Genomic DNA, 21,497 nt, shown 5'->3' with positions numbered 1-21,497 from the left:
TATACATACATAATCTGATCTTGAACATAGTATTCATACATAATCTGATCTTGAACATAGTATTCATACATAATCTGATCTTGAGCATAGTATACATACATAATCTGATCTTGAGCATAGTATACATGCATAATCTGATCTTGAACATAGTACACATACATAATCTGATCTTGAACATAGTATACATACATAATCTGATCTTGAACATAGTATTCATACATAATCTGATCTTGAGCATAGTATTCATACATAATCTGATCTTGAACATAGTATACATACATAATTGATCTTGAGCATAGTATTCATACATAATTGATCTTGAGCATAGTATTCATACATAATCTGATCTTGAGCATAGTACACATACATAATCTGATCTTGAGCATAGTATTCATACATAATCTGATCTTGAACATAGTACACATACATAATCTGATCTTGAGCATAGTGCACATACATAATCTGATCTTGAGCATGGTATACATACATAATCTAATCTTGAGCATAGTATTCATACATAATCTGATCTTGAACATAGTATTCATACATAATCTGATCTTGAACATAGTATACATACATAATCTGATCTTGAACATAGTATTCATACATAATCTGATCTTGAGCATAGTATTCATACATAATCTAAACTTGAACATAGTACTCATACATAATCTGATCTTGAACATAGTACTCATATATAATCTGATCTTGAGCATAGTACAGTATTCATACATAATCTGATCTTGAACAAGGTATTCATACATAATCTGATCTTGAGCATAGTACACATACATAATCTGATCTTGAGCATAGTATACATACATAATCTGATCTTGAACATAGTATTCATACATAATCTGATCTTGAGCATAGTATTCATACATAATCTGATCTTGAGCATAGTATACATACATAATCTGATCTTGAGCATAGTATTCATACATAATCTGATCTTGAGCATAGTATTCATACATAATCTGATCTTGAGCATAGTATTTATACATAATTGATCTTGAGCATAGTATTCATACATAATCTGATCTTGAGCATAGTATTCATACATAATCTGATCTTGAACATAGTATTCATACATAATCTGATCTTGAACATAGTATTCATACATAATCTGATCTTGAGCATAGTACACATACATAATCTGATCTTGAACATAGTACACATACATAATCTGATCTTGAACATAGTATTCATACATAATCTGATCTTGAACATAATACACATACATAATCTGATCTTGAACATAGTATTCATACATAATTGATCTTGAGCATAGTATTCATACATAATCTGATCTTGAACATAGTATTCATACATAATCTGATCTTGAACATAGTATTCATACATAATCTGATCTTGAGCATAGTGCACATACATAATCTGATCTTGAACATAGTACACATACATAATCTGATCTTGAACATAGTATTCATACATAATCTGATCTTGAGCATAGTATACATACATAATCTGATCTTGAGCATAGTATTCATACATAATCTGATCTTGAGCATAGTATTCATACATAATCTGATCTTGAACATAGTATTCATACATAATCTGATCTTGAACATAGTATTCATACATAATTGATCTTGAGCATAGTATTCATACATAATCTGATCTTGAACATAGTATTCATACATAATCTGATCTTGAACATAGTATACATACATAATCTGATCTTGAACATAGTACACATACATAATCTGATCTTGAACATAGTATTCATACATAATCTGATCTTGAACATAGTACACATACATAATCTGATCTTGAACATAGTATTCATACATAATCTGATCTTGAGCATAGTATACATACATAATCTGATCTTGAACATAGTATACATACATAATCTGATCTTGAACATAGTATTCATACATAATCTGATCTTGAGCATAGTATTCATACATAATCTGATCTTGAACATAGTATTCATACATAATCTGATCTTGAACATAGTATTCATACATAATCTGATCTTGAACATAGTATACATACATAATCTGATCTTGAACATAGTATACATACATAATCTGATCTTGAACATAGTGCACATACATAATCTGATCTTGAACATAGTATTCATACATAATCTGATCTTGAGCATAGTATTCATACATAATCTGATCTTGAGCATAGTATTCATACATAATCTGATCTTGAACATAGTATTCATACATAATCTGATCTTGAGCATAGTATTCATACATAATCTGATCTTGAGCATAGTATTCATACATAATCTGATCTTGAACATAGTATTCATACATAATCTGATCTTGAACATAGTATTCATACATAATCTGATCTTGAGCATAGTACACATACATAATCTGATCTTGAGCATAGTATTCATACATAATCTGATCTTGAACATAGTATTCATACATAATCTAATCTGAGCATAGTATTCATACATAATCTGATCTTGAGCATAGTATTCATACATAATCTGATCTTGAGCATAGTATTCATACATAATCTGATCTTGAACATAGTATTCATACATAATCTGATCTTGAGCATAGTACACATACATAATCTGATCTTGAGCATAGTATTCATACATAATCTGATCTTGAACATAGTATTCATACATAATCTGATCTTGAGCATAGTACACATACATAGTCTGTTCTTGAGCATGGTATACATACATAATCTGATCTTGAGCATAGTATTCATACATAATCTGATCTTGAGCATAGTACACATACATAATCTGATCTTGAGCATAGTATTCATACATAATCTGATCTTGAGCATAGTATTCATACATAATCTGATCTTGAGCATAGTATTCATACATAATCTGATCTTGAACATAGTATTCATACATAATCTGATCTTGAGCATAGTATTCATACATAATCTGATCTTGAGCATAGTATTCATACATAATCTGATCTTGAGCATAGTATTCATACATAATCTGATCTTGAACATAGTATTCATACATAATCTGATCTTGAGCATAGTACACATACATAATCTGATCTTGAGCATGGTATACATACATAATCTGATCTTGAGCATAGTATACATACATAATCTGATCTTGAGCATAGTACACATACATAATCTGATCTTGAGCATAGTATTCATACATAATCTGATCTTGAACATAGTATACATACATAATTGATCTTGAGCATAGTATTCATACATAATCTGATCTTGAGCATAGTGCACATACATAATCTGATCTTGAACATAGTATTCATACATAATCTGATCTTGAGCATAGTACACATACATAATCTGATCTTGAGCATAGTATTCATACATAATCTGATCTTGAACATAGTATTCATACATAATCTGATCTTGAGCATAGTATTCATACATAATCTGATCTTGAACATAGTATACATACATAATTGATCTTGAGCATAGTATTCATACATAATCTGATCTTGAGCATAGTGCACATACATAATCTGATCTTGAACATAGTATACATACATAATCTGATCTTGAACATAGTATTCATACATAATCTGATCTTGAACATAGTATTCATACATAATCTGATCTTGAGCATAGTATTCATACATAATCTGATCTTGAGCATAGTACACATACATAATCTGATCTTGAGCATAGTATTCATACATAATCTGTACACTTAAACGGTATCATGAACACATTATTCTATATTTAAATAACTTCAGGTAAAGTATTCCACTTCAATCAGTCCTGCCATGATAACGAGAGTGATATGCTAGAGTCTACAACATGGAACGTTTATGCACTAGTTTATGTTTTTTACGTGTATAAACCCAATCAAAGTCAGTAGAGTTAAACATTGAATTAAATGTTTTGATTATCAACGGTTGTGAATTAATTTGTGTAGCGCCTAATATGCAGGTTATTGCCTGCTCAGTGGCGCTTTACAGAAAGATTACACAATGATAAAAAAAAGGACAGTAAAAGCTAAGATGATGAATATTGGTGTGTGTGTGTGTGTGTTTTCCAAGGATTCAAAGCTAAAATATTGTCTGAATAGGTGTGTTTTCAGTTTTCTTATGGAATGAATCCCTTGATTTTGCAATTTTCAGTTGTGGTGTATTATGTTCATATAACTTCAATGTAATTTACTTTAATAACATTCGTTTATATGTTTTCATTACCAAAGACTGTGGCATTCTCAGTGTTAGAGTTTAAACTAACCTCAAGCTCTCTAATTTTGCGCAAAGGGTACTAGTATGTGCCTGTTGTTGTTTTAATTAATCCCTCATTTGCTGTATGACTAGTGGGAGTAGGACTAGTGGGAGTAAGACTAGTGGGGGTAGGACTAGTGGGAGTAGGACTAGTGGGAGTAGGACTAATGGGACATGGCCGACACAGCTCATAGACAGAGATGACCCCAGCTGGGGCTGTCTTGTGACTACAACAGAAATAGTCACTGCAACTCAAAACATTGATTACACAACAGTCTCGTTTCCTGTTGACTGCGTTCCGCCCTATTACGCAATAACCAGTCCAGAATTTTGAGACCAATTAATTTAACTGCATACATAAATATTAATCAGTATTATTTGATACATCTAAGCACTTGTATATTGCAACACTACGCTCCTTATAATCCCTGTAAACATGTCATGCAGTCTGCTCTGTCATACAGCGAGCACTGACAAACAGAAACCTGGAAATCATGGAAATCTCAAAACGAGGCTCTGCCGCTAGAAAAGTTTGGCGGTCTGGTACGGACTTGATATTATATCAATCACATTGTGTGTTACAGAACTACACTGAATAAGCACAAAGAACACATAACAGGTGTAACCAGTAAGCCAGATGCATTGTGAATCATTTTACGACCTCATCAAACTGGGGCAGTCTGTGACGTCTTAGTTAAGGTCATGCTGCCTACACCTCGCCATAAAATATAGAAATATGATGGCATTAAAGTTTAAAATTAAAATTCATTTGTAAATACCATTTCCTTATTAAACAAGGAATTTGAATTCAGTGTAACCATAGTTGTGTGTGATGTCTATTTTCACTTTCACACGAGAAAATTCGGATCGGCTGAAAAGTAGGTCATTCTCTGAATAGGTTAACGAGACTCATGTTTCAGTTTGATAGTTTTATTCATGTTGTGCCCAGTGTTGATTATTAGGGATGGCATAAAACACTGTTGTACCTGGTCCAGATAGATGATCTGCTGTCAACAATAAGATGTAAGTGAAATATGAAATTTGTGCTCATTTGAAAAGATATAAAAAACGTGTTGAATTAGGCCTTGGAGGGAGTTTGGTTAGAAAGAAAGAAGAATGGGAGACTGTAAGTGTCAGTCTTGTCTGTGTATCTGGTGTGATATGTAAAAATCATTCCACCATAAAGAAACTTTACGTTTGTTCAACATGAAACCCAATTTCATCTTTGAATGATTGTTGTAGACCGAGCCCGGCAAAGAGGATGAGACCAGCATCTCCGGATGAGGAAGAGGAGAGTGACAAGGAAGAGGAGAGTGATGACGAGCACTCGTCAGATGATGATGACCGACGAGACAGGAAGCTCGGTGTGGATGAGGCACTTGAAGTAGAGGAGGAAATGGCACTTCGCTTGTTGCATGGTTGTATTTGATGGCTCGGATGTCATTCGTGACTCTTGTGATGTGGGCAGCACTGTACAGATGTGAATACTGTGTAAATAAAATTATCATCAGAAAATACTTTCTTTGTTCACCCTGACATCATGGAAAGTCATGGGCCATTTTCCAATGCATATCCCTCATTACAAAATAAATATATATATATATATATATATTTAAGAAATACAGTTCGCTCTACCACCATGTATAGTGTAATAAAGCACACTTTCGCCCTGAACTATTATAGTCCTCGTGCTTTAACGTTATAATAGTTCAGGGCGAAAGTGTGCTTTTATTACACTATACATGGTGGTAGAATGAACTGTATTTCTTTTCTAAGATGCCAAATTTAATACTTTCTAAGGATAATTACGATTAATCTAAGGCAGAAAACAAACGACAGTGTCGGTGACCTAAATTAAGAATCCTCTCACAGGGCTAACTTGCGCGCTGTTCTATTGATGTGTCTGCCCCCTACGTTAAGACGAACGTTACCAGAAAAAACAAATGCTAAACAGTTTGATGATGGTTTACGTTCGGATTAAATATCTTCTCTAAATTATTTTAATTAGACCTGTGATCAACGTAAACCATATGGGGCAATATGTATGTGGCATTTCTACTATAAACGTAAAACATAAACGTAATGTTTCCACCAGTGACGTTAGCTGCGTGAAGCAACTGCAAACCAAGAAACGGGATGCGACAGAGTAGTTTACTGTAGGAGGCTGTACGAGGCGATGACAACTGACATGCATCGTGACGTCGCTTACATTGTGACGTAATGCAAAATTGTTCGATTACGAGGGGGCAGACTAGAATGGCATTACATTGTGACGTAATGCAAAAGTGCACATTATCGTCTGATAAAGTAGTCGGCACCTTTGATCTGTCACCAAAGCATCTTAGAAACACACCCAAATAAACACTGTATATAGCAAGCATTGATGAGCTACATACGTAATGCTAATTCCTAACCATCCCAAAACACAAAAGTCTAATGACCTCTTCATCATATAATGTCATTTTATATATCTGTCAAAAAACCCACTAAAAGCAGCGTAAAACTAAACTCACTCACTCTCTAAAACAGTACATAAACATTGCACATTTTCTTTGAACGTTGCATTAATATTATCAATATTGAGAAGGTCAATGGTTTTGGCAGCTGGACAGTCAAAACTATGCATGTAGCTCCAACTGAAACCTGTTTCTTAGACAGTGGTAAATATCCCTGAACATGTTTTGTCCACTTGGCTTCAGCAACAACCAAATGGTCCGCCCACAAGAGAATCTGCCCTCAACAGGAAGCTATTCTAGTCTGACACATCACAGTTGTTTAGAGTCTGCATGGCCTGTCATAAGGTTATGAAATGCTGCATCAGATGTCCACACAGTGACAAATGAACCAAGGTGACCATCTGGGCATGTTACATCTAATTCCAACTGTTCGTAAGTGGGAAAACTCCTGAAGTCACAGCAGTCTCTAATCACAGATGTGGAAACTCTTCCCACTAGGCTAGTGTCCTCACTAGATTGTTCAATGATTTGTGTCTCTTAAGTTGCCAAAACTTGTAAAATGCCTCAGCTCTGTCCCAGTTTGATGCTATTGGACAGACTCTGTCAGCATCGTAAGGCCTGTTTATACAGCGAAAATATACACATGTGCAAATTTGCATACATGAGTAAATTTGAATGCGGTACTTCCCAGATCCCAATGTCTGACACTGTTAAGAATCTTGGTGTGATTCTCGATCCAGAGCTTTCACTCGATCACCATGTCACCAATCTAATCAAAAGCTGCTTCTTTCATCTGAGAAATATTTGGAACATACGACTCTGCTGTCATCCTTGTCCTGTCTCTGGTGATGAGTAGACTGGACTATTGTAAGTCTCCTGGCCGGTGCTACAAAATCCCAGATCTCCAGACTACAACGTGTCCAAAACATTGCTGCTAGAATTGTGTCACTGACTCCAAAATCTGATCACATATCTCCAGTTTTGCGATCACTGCACTGGCTCCCAATTGAGCACAGAATAACCTATGAACTATGTTGTCTTGCCTTTAAGTGTCTCTCTGGAATGGCGCCAAACTATCTGTCCAGCCTCCTCGATATCTACCAGCCCACTAAATCTCCCAGATCAGAGAACAAACGATTTCTTCTTGTCCCTCGGGTCCTGACCAAACGATTTGGCCATAGAACATTCTCTTATTCTGCTGCTACTGCCTGGAATAGCCTACCCATTGAAATTAGACTCTGTCAAGACTATGTCAAGACTATTCTTCCTTTCGTTCTTATCTCAAGACCTACTTCTACAGACTCGCCTATTCCAAATGATTCCTACCACTTTTCTGTGTTCCTTACTGTGTGCACTTTGAGCATGCATTACGCATGGAATGGTGCCTTATAAATGGACTTTTATTATTATTATTATTATTATTAAATTTACATAGGGGTGTGCAATTTGCTAGGGTGTGCAATTTGATATGCGTTCATACGGACTTTAAGCAAAGATATAATAAATCTTGATAATAGTTTATTTCTGCCCTAGCAATTGATGTAGTAAGACGTGAGATATCATGTTCCCATGACCGACATTCTAAAAGAAAGCAAAGATCAAGTCATTGGTATACTGAAGCTTTCAGTAACTATTCAAAGCTGCTAACAGAAGGTGAAAAGCATTCTTTTTCTTCTTTTCGGAAAAAGTGAAATGTGCACTAAATCTAAAAATCCGTTATTCATAAGAGAACATGAATTATTACAAGACTTGTATCTAGATGATGTCCAGATTGCTCCAATGAACATGATGATTATAACAGCACTAAGAATATGGCTGGACAAACACCTAACTGCCACTACGGAAACGTCTCAAGACACAAACTGGAACTAACTAGAAGGATGAAATAGAAGAAAAAAAAACGCCAATGATTCTTCAAGGCGGTTAATGAGAACACAGAATTGAGTAAAAGTTAAAATAATCATGCATTTAATCATTTATAGTCTTTTGTCATTCATGAAGTCTACAAATTGTCTTCAGTATCAGTTATCCAAGAATCTTCAGTTGAAGACTGTTGTTTGACTGCCGAGGAATAGCTTGATGAAGGGCCCGGACCTCTGACCATTACACCTCCGTCATACTGTGCTGTACGACCCGTGCTGTATGGGACAGGAGGGGGCTGCTGTCCTGTCCCCCGTACAACTCTCATAACCATACTGTGCTGTACGACCCGTGCTGTATGGGACAGATGGGGCTGCTGTCCTGTCCCCCGTACAGCTCTCATAATCATACTGTGCTGTACGACCCGTGCTGTATGGGACAGGAGGGGGCTGCTGTCCTGTTCCCCGTACAGCTCTCTTCACGCTTCTGTCTTTCATCTGATTCCATATTGGCTTTCTCAAATTCAAGTTTTTGGCGCTCAAGTTCTATTTTCTGGCGTTCAAGGTCTAGAACCTTATCATCAGCTCCCTCGTTTGCTGCACTAAATCCATCCATCACAGATTTCAGTGCTACTTCCATCCTTGTCTTCCGAGCTCTTTTCTTTTCGCTCTTCTTTTATTCTTTCTGCTTTCCGTGTCAGATTCATCCTTTTCATCCCTTGTAATACAAACCAATATTAGCGATTTGAATGTATGATCTTTTGTTAAATAACTTTTATCCTAAGTTGAATAAAATTCTGAGATATAAATGTTCAATTGGCAAGGTAAAATTATGAGGATTCGCATTCTTAATTTCACTTTTTTCGATTTACTTTTTTGTTTAAAGTGAAATTCATCGGTACGTTTTCACCGCAAATAGACTATAAATGCATTGAACTGAAAACAACTTGTGACAAACCCAGTGCATTCAGACATTCGGCTGTAAGGCACTGTAGTCTTGATACGATGAATCCATTGTTACACCCTGGCTTCCTTCACAACCTTACTGTGATTGAATTATTGGTCTGTCCACGCATGTGATTGGTGAGAGAGGCGGAGATCAATACAATTTGCGTTTTGTGAAAAAACCTGTTAAACCGTCACGTTGTCGCCATTCATTAATTCTTCTGCGACAGTCATAATTGTGTCGCAACAATGTTTTCTTCCTGGTGCGACAAGATACATAAAATCGTTTGCACATTATGACCCATCAACAGAGCCATTTAAAACTTTGGGGAACTATTTATTGTAATGCTGAATAATGTTACTGATAACAAGTTACTTTGTTATGCCAAAGGGGAACAAACTAGCCTTCTGTTTAGAACTGTGGTATAAAATTAGGGTAACGACCTTTCTAGCCTATCTCAAGGAAATCTTTCATATATGGTTCCACGTGATATGATTCTGGTGAGTTTCTTTCTTTGCAGTGATTGTGTTTCAGGGACTATGCCTGAAATTTATTGAAAGGAAAAAAATATTCCTGTATTTGTTTAATAATTAGCGTGATAAAGTCCATACGCTGACGACCCAGATCTGCTAGAGTTTTGCTTCTGTTCTCCATTGTTGCAACATGGGTCAGGTTAGGCAATGTTACAGAAGTAATGTTTCGTCGGGTCATGAATTCCAATTTGGATTTTATATCAAGCATAAGGCGGAGACTTGTAAGACCGAGTTTGACACAAGTTAAAGCACACATGGAAATCCCCTCAGAAGACATTGGTTGCCATTGCAGTGTCAATCGCTGTATGTCCCCACGTCTGTTGGTGCCTAGTCCCCACCGGCTTCACATACTTGGTTATGGACTACATGCTCAGTGGTTGCTTCGGGCAGACAGGCAGACACTCTACATCTTCAAATTACACAATAGTGTTTCTTGGTAGTTTCCTTTGCCAAATTGGCCGCTAGGAAACAGGTGAGTAAATGGTTCTATATCTGGTTAACATTTTAGTGTTGTTAAGTTTCTCAATGTTCAACTCTAGAAAGAGTTTTATGAAGCCCGTTTACATCATCAATTTGTTGTTTTTTCTGTTGAATTCAAGATGATAATTTAAAACTTGAGCTTATCCTGTTTTCTATTAGATTTATAACATCTCCACATTAGTGTCCACCACAAGGTCAACTCAGACCACATGGACAGACATTGTTTCTCTTCGTGATATGTGATGTGTTTTATCTTATCGTGGTGTAGGAGTCCTGTATGTGAACATTGCCATTAAAAAGCGACATGTATATTTCCTCCACTTCAGTTATAACGCTGGTGTTTTGTTGTAAACGTTTGACATGTGTCGCTACACTGAATTAAGCAAGCGGGTTCATTGTGCAGCTGGGCAGCCGCCAGGCTATGGTTGACCGCCCCTCAACTGACGGACATGCCGGCCGCAGTAACACCTGTACCTATATTTTCTTTCTATTTCTCGTGTACAACTATCTGTGTGCACAGCTGAACTCGCGCTGGTATATATAGTCGCAATATTAGAAATAAATACACACCATTATGGCGTTGACTTATGTGGATACTAAACTGAACCAAAAGTGGATCCGAAACACGAGAGTAAGGTGACATTTTTACTTTGAAAACATTCTATCGGGTCTGGATTTGATTCCTCAGAATGAATTTAACATAGAGTCCAACCCTGTAACGTACTTAATTAGCATCGGTCTTCAGCTACCCATGCTTGTCATAAGAGGCTATACTTGCGGTACCGAGTGGTTAGACTCGCTGACTAGGTTGAAACATGTCATCGGGACGCAGTTGCTTGGGCAATGCTGTCAGTTACTTGATTGTGTGGTCCAGACTATTCATTTTTTTAACTGGAATGCTGCTGACTGCTATGTTCAACAGATAGCAAAAAAAACACGTCAAGTTCTGGCAGTGTCACAGTCAATACGTAAAATGTATAGAGTATAGAGACATTTTGGAAACCGCTTAGAATGTTGCTAAGTTTGTCTGAGTCCCAATGTCAATATTGCAACCAAAGGTTTCTCAAAACAGTATATTTTCTACGTTTGGGGAAAACCATGTTGAACCGCAAAGGCAAGAGATATTGTAACCATAAACAAATCGTCAGCCAGATTACCACACCGATAATCTCGTGGGAAAGTAATTGCACGTTGTTTTCAATTACTAATATCTACGGAAAACGTTTAAATTCGGACCTACAAGTAATACGTATAATGCCCTCAATTGTAAATTCCATTCTATCAACGAATATTTAATTAATAGCATTAGGAAAGTATTTGTTTCTGGCTAAAGGAACAGCTCTATTGTATTTATTACTTAGATTATTGTATTTATTACTTAGATTATTGTATTTATTACTTAGATTATAATTGGAGGGGCTGAGTTAACTAGGTGGACATTCGCTCTATATGATTTTATGAATTGTGTAAGTTTTTCGTATATATTTTTCTTTTCTCCCTTTTACCCGATTCGAAATTCGAAACTTTTTCTGGAAGCAAATTTGATCAAACCGAAGTCCGAGCATCATCACCCTATACATTCAAGTTGTTTAATTTTAGGCCAAATATTTGTGCAACTTCTCAGATCGGAATTCGAAAATAGATACGTGACTAAAACATCTAATGATTCAACTTCAATAATCTATTAAATTAGATATAAGTTTAGCCATTTATTTAAAACGTTTCGTGAAGACAACGTGACACTTAGATTTGTATTAGTGTCTAGCTTTTCCAATGGCAATGACTGCATGAATGTAGTTGGGTAATCTTAAACTGGCTTGCAAACAAAAAACGCATGCTCTTTTGGTTACATGGGATTGCCTTGTGATTAAAAGATGGTAAAACAATTGATGCCATATCGGTAGATGATGTTAAACCCCATCTGCAAATAATCTAGCAACATTTAGAAGCATGTTTGTTATTATTCGTTATTACCTATATGGGTGTGAAGATCCCGTGAACATTAATTTCACTAGGGACATATTTCCCTTAATCATTCGTACCTCGTGGGTTATTCTTTAATTGTCCAACAAGGCACAAAATATTCGTTGAAAGTTTCAGCTTCAACAAGATCAGCCTGAAGCATCTAAGTGGTATAAACAGGCGTTACACGTCACGACAGTATTCTCAATAATTAGAACTCTTTTCTCTCACTGTGGACATAATGCATCTTCATGAAATGCGAATTGTCTTTGTTTGTAATTGACAGTAATACTGGCAAACTATATATCAGAGCGCTTGACAACTCTGAGAATATTTGGCGCTTAAAATACTCACCCAATTTAATGGAATGGAATGTGATGAGGATTTTTCCTTTTGTTTTTAGTCTTCAAAAACCACACTCAAACATACTGGATATATAATTACTGCCAGTATTTACGAACTTTGATCACTTCTATGTTTTCTACTTCATAAATCAGTTAGTACCATAGGCATGTGAATATACTTATTGGTTTAGTTTAAATGTAAAATAATCACTTGGCGCCTAACAACACACTATTAAACATGGTTTCATTTAAAACCATACATGGGATCCTTCATCATTTGTGAACGAAGTATTAGATTTTTAATTCGCGGAAACCTGGCGTATTGAAATGAAATATTCGCAAGAAAGTTATCGGATGATCCTGTGCTTATATTGCAGGCAATGTTTGAAATATGCTTATACCTGCAAGTTTTAAAATTCAGTGAAAACCACACAGTGAGCAGTTACTATATCTGTTTTGTTTATATCTACATATGATTAGAATATCAGTTAGGTTAAAGGTTTGCTCACTGTTCAAATATTTGAAAAGCGCTTCCTGAAAACCTCTAAGATCAGCTTTCACAGTGAATCGTAAGATAAAAATGTATATTTTCGCTGATACATTTAGTTTTTTGACTGGAAGGATCGGTTGGTAAAATGCAAATCAGTTTTGGGTTTACGATCTAAATGAATAAAAGGAGGAAATAGAATAACTGTCCATAAGTAATTTTTTTGTTTCTGATGAAAATCAAAGTGCATGATTAAACCATAAATGTTATCTCATACAGTGGATGATTAAACCATAAATGTTATCTCATACAGTGGATGATTAAACCATAAATGTTATCTCATACAGTAGATGATTAAACCATGAATGTTATCTTATACAGTGGATGATTAAACCATGGATGTTATCTCATACAGTAGATGGTTAAACCATGAATGTTATCTCATACAGTAGATGGTTAAACCGTGAATGTTATCTCATACAGTAGATTGTTAAACCATGAATGTTATCTCATACAGTGGATGATTAAACCATGAATGTTATCTCCTACAGTGGATGATTAAACCATGAATGTTATCCCCGCAGTGGATGATTAAACCATGAATGTTATCTCCTACAGTGGATGATTAAACCATGAATGTTATCTCACACAGTGGATGATTAAACCATGGATGTTATCTCATACAGTAGATGGTTAAACCATGAATGTTATCTCATACAGTAGATGGTTAAACCATGAATGTTATCTCATACAGTGGATGATTAAACCATGAATGTTATCTCCTACAGTGGATGATTAAACCATGAATGTTATCCCCATGTTATCTTATCACACAGTGGATGATTAAACCATGAATGTTATCTCACACAGTGGATGATTAAACCATGAATGTTATCTCATACAGTGGATGATTAAACCATGAATGTTATCTCACACAGTGGATCATTAAACCATGAATGTTATCTCATACAGTGGATGGTTAAACCATGGATGTTATCTCATACAGTGGATGATTAAACCATGGATGTTATCCCCCACAGTGGATGATTAAACCATGGATGTTATCCCCCACAGTGGATGATTAAACCATGAATGTTATCTCATACAGTGGATGATTAAACCATGATGTTATGTACAGTGGATGATTAAACCATGAATGTTATCCCCCACAGTGGATGGTTAAACCATGAATGTTATCTCACACAGTGGATGATTAAACCATGAATGTTATCTCATACAGTGGATGATTAAACCATGGATGTTATCTCATACAGTGGATGATTAAACCATGGATGTTATCCCCCACAGTGGATGGTTAAACCATGAATGTTATCTCATACAGTGGATGATTAAACCATGAATGTTATCCCCCACAGTGGATGATTAAACCAGTGGATGATTAAATCATGATGATTAAATCATGAATGTTATCCCCCACAGTGGATGATTAAACCATGAATGTTATCTCACACAATGGATGATTAAACCATGAATGTTATCCCACACAGTGGATGATTAAACCATGAATGTTATCTCATACAGTAGATGATTAAACCATGAATGTTATCTCACACAGTGGATGTGTGTGTAAACCATGAAGCCAGTGTGGATCAAGGGCACTTCATGAAAGGGTTGCAATAAGGCCTGTATCCACTGCCACAAGAGTTGGGCCACTTATTTGTGAACATAGTTAAAACACAACCTATCTGAAGTGTAAACAAAATATTTGACAATGGCCCGTAGGACCTCAGTTCATCACGTCTTTATTTGTTTTCTTTGTTCCGTTATTGTCAGCGTGTAATGAGTACTTCGTCAGTATATTTCTGATGAAGTACACCTGTGTTTTATAGACAGTGATGCACCACTCGTACTTTGCATACAATGTCCTGGGTGTTTCTATGACTTCTGTGTGAAAGATTGGCAGTTACACAATCTGGTTATGGGTTATGACCGTCGTCGAATTTTGCAATACAGTAAGATTTTTACAAGATTCGTCACCCTGTGTTTATTGTCCGGTGTGTGATGGGTACAGCCTTCCTACGTCTACACATAACAGTAGAATAATAGTTGCAAATTGTGAACAGTAAACACACGTGCCTATAAGTCAATATTTGGACAGGTTAACCATACACGCCTGTCGGTGAATTACCTAATACCTACTGGTGGTAATCTATAATCACACTACAGTACTGCCCACACAATGATGCTTAACGCATTGGGATGGTGGTGTCTAAGACTGCCCACAAGCAACACACCGCCAGGGCGGATCACGTCCCCTACATTTCCATAAGTATTATGTAGAAATAATATTTCCGACTTGCCAAACCTGGCGACATATTCACTGTTGCTCTTAGCCTGAAAAGAATAGGTGGTAAAGCTTATAAAAGGGAGAAAGCCTTCACACGTAGCCTCCATATTCGCTTTTAACATATACTACGTAAATGTGAAGAGATGTGGTTTCTGAAAAGCAGACATGGACCCATAATATACTGTGTCCAATGGCCGAGTCAGTGTTTGGTCATCTTAACGTTATACCGATCTAATAGATACTATTAGTATTACCTTCACTTCATCTTCCAGCAATATTATTGTTGATCTTCCACTGCCGCGGGCACCTCTTCACGCTCAGCTAAACATGGTTAAAAATTCAGTTTAAGGACCAACCATTTCCACTTTGTAAAACTAGAGGTCAAATTATTTTATTCCTTTTGCATTCGAAAATCATTGGAAACTGATGACCATGCATGCCGACAGCGGGGCCGACGGGACTGTACAGATTCCTGTGTATAGGTCCTCTTGGTTATGTTTATCTCGTGGTTCTCGGTCGGTGGCATATCTACATGCTACAATATTTAAGTTCTTATAAGAAATGTAAACTTTCGAAAATATTTGTTACCGAAATGTATGAAATATGTACCATCGGTTGATGTATATATCATATAACAGTATATGTCAATACTGTTTAGGTGGTGGTAGTTTCCAGTGTGATGCTCTCAGGCCATAGGCCCCGTTTACACGAATAGACAAACAATATATATATATATATATAAAACTTGTAACGTGAAAAGTTTCTTAAAGATAAAATGTTCTCTACAAGGTACTCTCGTGTTAGTTTGTTGTTTAAGAGATACGCCTACTGGTGCGTTAAAACAGCAACGTTCATGAAAACAGCAACGTCCATGACAAAAATTGTGTTAATCAGTGAATTTAAGCCAGTTTAACTTGTATCCAGAAATATAATGGGTGGGTTTGAGACTGCCCAATGTGGCCTAGTCAGATCTTACTATAAGTGTATGCATTGAATGGCTGTACATTCCAAACACGCCTGTCTCTCCAAATGACACAGTGAAGATTGTCGTTTGTACAGCATTAACCACGACCAAGACTTGATCAATGCTCTGATGAGCCAATCGCCCTGTTTATCACTAATAGTATTGACACAGGCTCTCTAAATCAATTTAAGGGAGAAATGCGATACCGACACTCGCCGCTAAGAAGGCAGGTGGTTTGAATTTCACAAAGTCCGCCATCTTGAATCGAACCGTGACCCAGGAGTTCACTTGCGCCATTCATGCACGTGCATCACACGCGCGCTGTCCTACTGAAATTCATTGGTCAATATGCTGTGTCCGTTTTAAGTGGTCGCTGATAAAATGTGGACCCTGTTTAACCTCGTTGAGAATAAGATGGTGAAAAGAAGACGTTAGAACGCTAATTTGTGTCATTTCCCACTGTTTTTGTAATCCCTATTCACGCGCTCAGGATAGAAGCTGATATCTCAGGCACAAGATTCCAAAAGGTTTTTCAATAATTCCGGCTTTTGAGTGTCCACTAGAGCTGAAATATAATGCCGGATTCAGAATTCATAATATTTTCAGGCTCCTTATCTTAAGTGTCGGCGGGTGAATTTATCAATCTTCTGTCGTGATAGATAAACACATTTCAATATTAGAGTTGTACTCATCTTGACACCATCATTGGATGGGTTTTCTGTTGCTAAAATTCAAATACTGCCAGTGTAAGTAATCTAATGTTAAAGGTTATTTAAAAAACACAAGAACAGGTAATCTTCTGATCACTTATCATAAATATTATAAGCTTAAGTACCGTGTGAAGCATAGGGATTTATGTATGACTACAGATACATTACAAATACCGGCATACTTAACATTTGAAAACAGTAAGTGGGCTACCATGTACTATTCTGATTGAAGGTTTGAAACTTTCATTTCGGACTTATGGTAGATAACCTTTACACATATATATGCACAAAACAACAACAACAACAACAACGACAATGAATAAAAGAACAACCTCTCTCTCTTAAAAATAATTGGGGGTCAAGGTATTACATGTCCGAGGCATATCATTGTTCTATAATTTTACTAAAAGCAGCAGACGATTAATTGGGCGTGAAGTACTGTAAAGTAGTTAGTTACTTGGTGATGGCTTTTTCTGGGAACAACAGTATTTGAGTTATTTGCGTTGATTTTCGTCAGAATTTGTGATACGTTCTAATTATTGGTATGAACAGATTTGGTATGATCAACTTTAACATGGTACAGAAAACCTGTCTTGTTCACTCTGTGAGTCCTCTTCTGTTACTACATTATATAGCAATTGTATTACAATTATGGACTTTAGCACGGCCCAAAGTAAATGTTAATTCCGTATGGACAGTGTGTAAAGACTGGAGTATACCTCAGTATAGAGCTAAGTCAATGAGTGTTTGTTCTGTGTGTAATTTGTTCCCTAAAATATTAATGGTACATTATCTACAGCATGTACCAATTTTTGTATTGTAAAGTTACACCAAGTTTTACATATGGCGCAGAGATTCGGGGGAGCAGATATGTTGGATCTTTTGAAAAAGTACAAACTGCGTTTTCAAAAATTCCATCTTGTTGGAATATTTGCATTTAAAACAGAACAATGTTTTGTGGAGAATAGTACCGTTGACATTTTTGTATATAGTGTAACTAGAGTTGAGAATCTGTGGATAAAGTTACTTAAGATTGTAAGAGTATATATATGCAAGTGTTATGTGTTACTTATAAAGCTGGTACACCTATTGGGAAGCCAAGTTCAGGCGTATGTTACAACATACTTGAGATGGCACACGTCTGTATATCAAGTAAACCAATGCTGGAAGGACATCTGTTTTCCTCAAGAATGCCACGAATCTGTCGGTGTCTTCAAAATACCTGACACATTACCTTGGTATTAAATCTTTACTCCAACTTAAGTAACAAGTATCTGTGACTAATCACTAATAAGCGGCTGTTGTAAATTCAGGATTCGCAAGTAAGGTTTATGTATGTATGATCGTTGTGCGATATCTTTGAAAGTGTTTGCAACGGATATGCTAAATTGATTTTAATGTATCTCTCTTTGTTATGAAATTGCGTCGGAAGAAGTATACTTTAGCAAACCTGTTACATTTTGCAAATTGCTGAATGGTAATGAAAGAATCAGTTTACTTTAAACATGTATTTTCAAATTTCGTGACCCATGTATTTATTCAAATACATCATGGGCCGCTTGGTCAGACAGCCGAAGCTACAGGCTCTGACTCAGGGTCTCGGGATGATGTGAAGCCCGCAGTTCTGGCCGGCATAGAAGGTCTGGAGGTCTGGAGTATGTTAAAACAGGTTATTTACCAAGTACAAACCAGTACATATTCTGTAGAATTTCTCTTACAAATTGAATACGTTGATGTCAACAGAGATCATAAGTTGATACAAAACACACATGCACAGAGATCAAGAAAGTGTGATATTGGATCTGTTGTTTCAGAGAACTGACACACGTCCAACCGCGCGTAGATGGCCTACCCATGTACTGTATCACTTCTATTGACTATTGACTATTTTATTACTCAAAAAACCACCTTCGGTGGTACAAGAGCATATATTACAGAATTCAAGTTCAATTCATATGCATGCGTCTTAGATAGACAACGGAATACAATAAATAATTCTTTATACATATGTGCAGTTCCCTATACATAAATAAGTGCATATATTAACAGGTAGATAAATACAAACGCTTATTAAAGATTGGCAAGCATTTTTTGCAACTGTATGATAAAATTTGATAAACATTTCTTATATCTAGTAGTAGTCGGCGAAAGAACAAAGACTAATTTAGATATATTGTTAAGACATTTTGTGGTGGGTATATATTGTTCACGATATGAATTTAGTGCTGGACATTTAAGAATATAGTGTAATTCATCACCGATTGCATTTAAGTTACAAAGTGTACAATATCTTTCATCCCTCGGTATACTTTGCCATCTTCCAGTTTCAATTGGCAGGGTAACATTTAAGGTTCTAAATTTTAAAATAGGAACAGAAACATATTTCGTTGAAAGTAGGTATTTTTAGTAGTATATGTTAGTTTGTGCCAAAAGGATAACATACGTTGGTATATTTTTATAGATATTGGAGTTCTGCCAAATTCGCCGTAAACCATGAAATGTGGCGTAGATTTTCTTAGCCCAGATGCAAGTTTCCGAAATTTTAGATGTATATTCTCTATTAGGTCAAGTTTTTCAAATCCCCACACTTCTTATCCATAGGTTAAAATAGGTGTTATACGTCTAAATACGTTGTTCTTGGGGGTGGGGGTTGTTCTTGTTGTTTTGCTATTCTGTGTTTTTGTCATGCTCATATATTACGCTGTAAGTTCTCCGATAACACGATGGAGTATTTCAGCATTATTCCTCCCGCTGATCTGGTGAGATCCACTAACCACCCTGTGTGTTAGGACGGCAGTGACCCGCTTCACACTGGCTACTTGAGGACAGGTGAGGATATGGTAATGTACTCCTCTTGGTTGGTTTTGAAAACGTAATAGTCACTGAAATGCTTCGAAATGCGTTGAAATAGTTTTCAGTGGCCGGCTAGCGGCGCGTCATTACATCAGATAATGATTTATCATATAGGTAGAGCGTGTTGGTGTCTTTGACAACACCTGCACAGAACGTTTAGGGGCAGCTGAACCGAACTGAACTTTAATACTTTCAGGTCGTGGTCCACGGCATTACAAGAACAAAATATATACATTTATAATATAGGTGCTGACTACGATAGCATTCTGAAGACAGGCAGACTAGCAACATCAAAACAAATACAGACAATTATAAGATATAAGTTAACATGGTATCGAAATGTTTGCAGAATAATTTTACAAAAGGGACTTAATTTTTTTAACCATCCCATCTTCTTAATGGATAGCACAATGTGTGAAGCCCATTTCTGGTGTCCCCCGCCGTGATGTGGCTGGAATATTGCTAAAAGCGGCGTAAAACCAAACTCAGTCAGTCAGTCAGTCTTAATGGATAGTAGCAAGACAAAATTCGTGTATCGTTAATATAACGGTATGCAAATATTTCTCTGTTCTCAAAATATAATGAAACTCGTCAGTGATATATCTTGTGTCATATATGGGCGTAATCCATTTGCTGATGGTATTTTGATCCAATTCGAAAATGGCATATTGGTATTCTGGATTTATTTTCCAAAATGTTAAGATATGGCATAAACAATATTTAGAATTCAAAATTGAAGTAGCTTATATCTATATGATCACTTTATTCAGAATTGAAGGCCATGTGGTCAAGAGTACAACAGGTAATACAACATTGTCATGGTGTGTAGAGTTGAAATATAATTCATAATACAATTATTTTAACGTAGGTTTTGCTTCAGGAATATACATATTCCTTTAAGAACAGTGACACTGTGTATCTTCATAAGGGCTCGGAATTTGACAATTGAAGGTGGGTTGTAGAAATAGGCTGGAATACATTGGGATCTGCATCGGTTATAAAATGGGCTTATAAAATAGCTTATATGTAGTACAAATGTAGGTGTTTTCTATTTCGTTTCTCCATACTACATTTGGGATACAAGGATGTGCTCACGAAACGCTCAGAAACCATAAACTACCTGACTCTCTGAATATCTCGCTTGACTAGGGCGTGGCAAGCCAGGATTACTCACAAATTTCATTCCATTTTGAAAACATCGAAAATACTTCAGGATGGCAAATGTATGTTACCTCACGGTTATACGTAAAGCATTTCTATTTGATCATTTTGAAACTTCAGTTCTTCAGTACTTGCTTGTGAACATAATAACGTTTGAGACAACGCATACTTTCACTGATATTAAGTCAGGGCTTATTCACATTTCCATTTCCATGTGTTGCTTGGAAACAGAGATACACAAGGAAGAAGT

At 36.2% G+C, this 21,497-nt stretch overlaps 1 protein-coding gene across 2 annotated transcripts in view; it reads left to right on the top strand.

Moving 5' to 3' along the window:
- LOC124274130 (probable ATP-dependent RNA helicase DDX10) overlaps nucleotides 1-5,699 on the top strand; it is an 86,104-nt gene extending 80,405 nt beyond the window's left edge. For both annotated transcript variants that reach the window (XM_046709452.1, XM_046709453.1), the window contains one exon: nucleotides 5,427-5,699. In XM_046709452.1, the coding sequence (XP_046565408.1) occupies nucleotides 5,427-5,613 (187 nt within the window). In that variant the 3' untranslated portion in view covers nucleotides 5,614-5,699. The remainder of the gene's footprint in view (nucleotides 1-5,426) is intronic.
- Nucleotides 5,700-21,497: the final 15,798 nt, after the last annotated feature.

Source organism: Haliotis rubra, unplaced genomic scaffold (genome assembly GCF_003918875.1).
Source record: "Haliotis rubra isolate DU_JTF1 unplaced genomic scaffold, ASM391887v1 Scf188, whole genome shotgun sequence".
Taxonomy (NCBI): domain Eukaryota; kingdom Metazoa; phylum Mollusca; class Gastropoda; order Lepetellida; family Haliotidae; genus Haliotis; species Haliotis rubra.
This window is presented reverse-complemented; position numbering and strand designations above follow the sequence as displayed.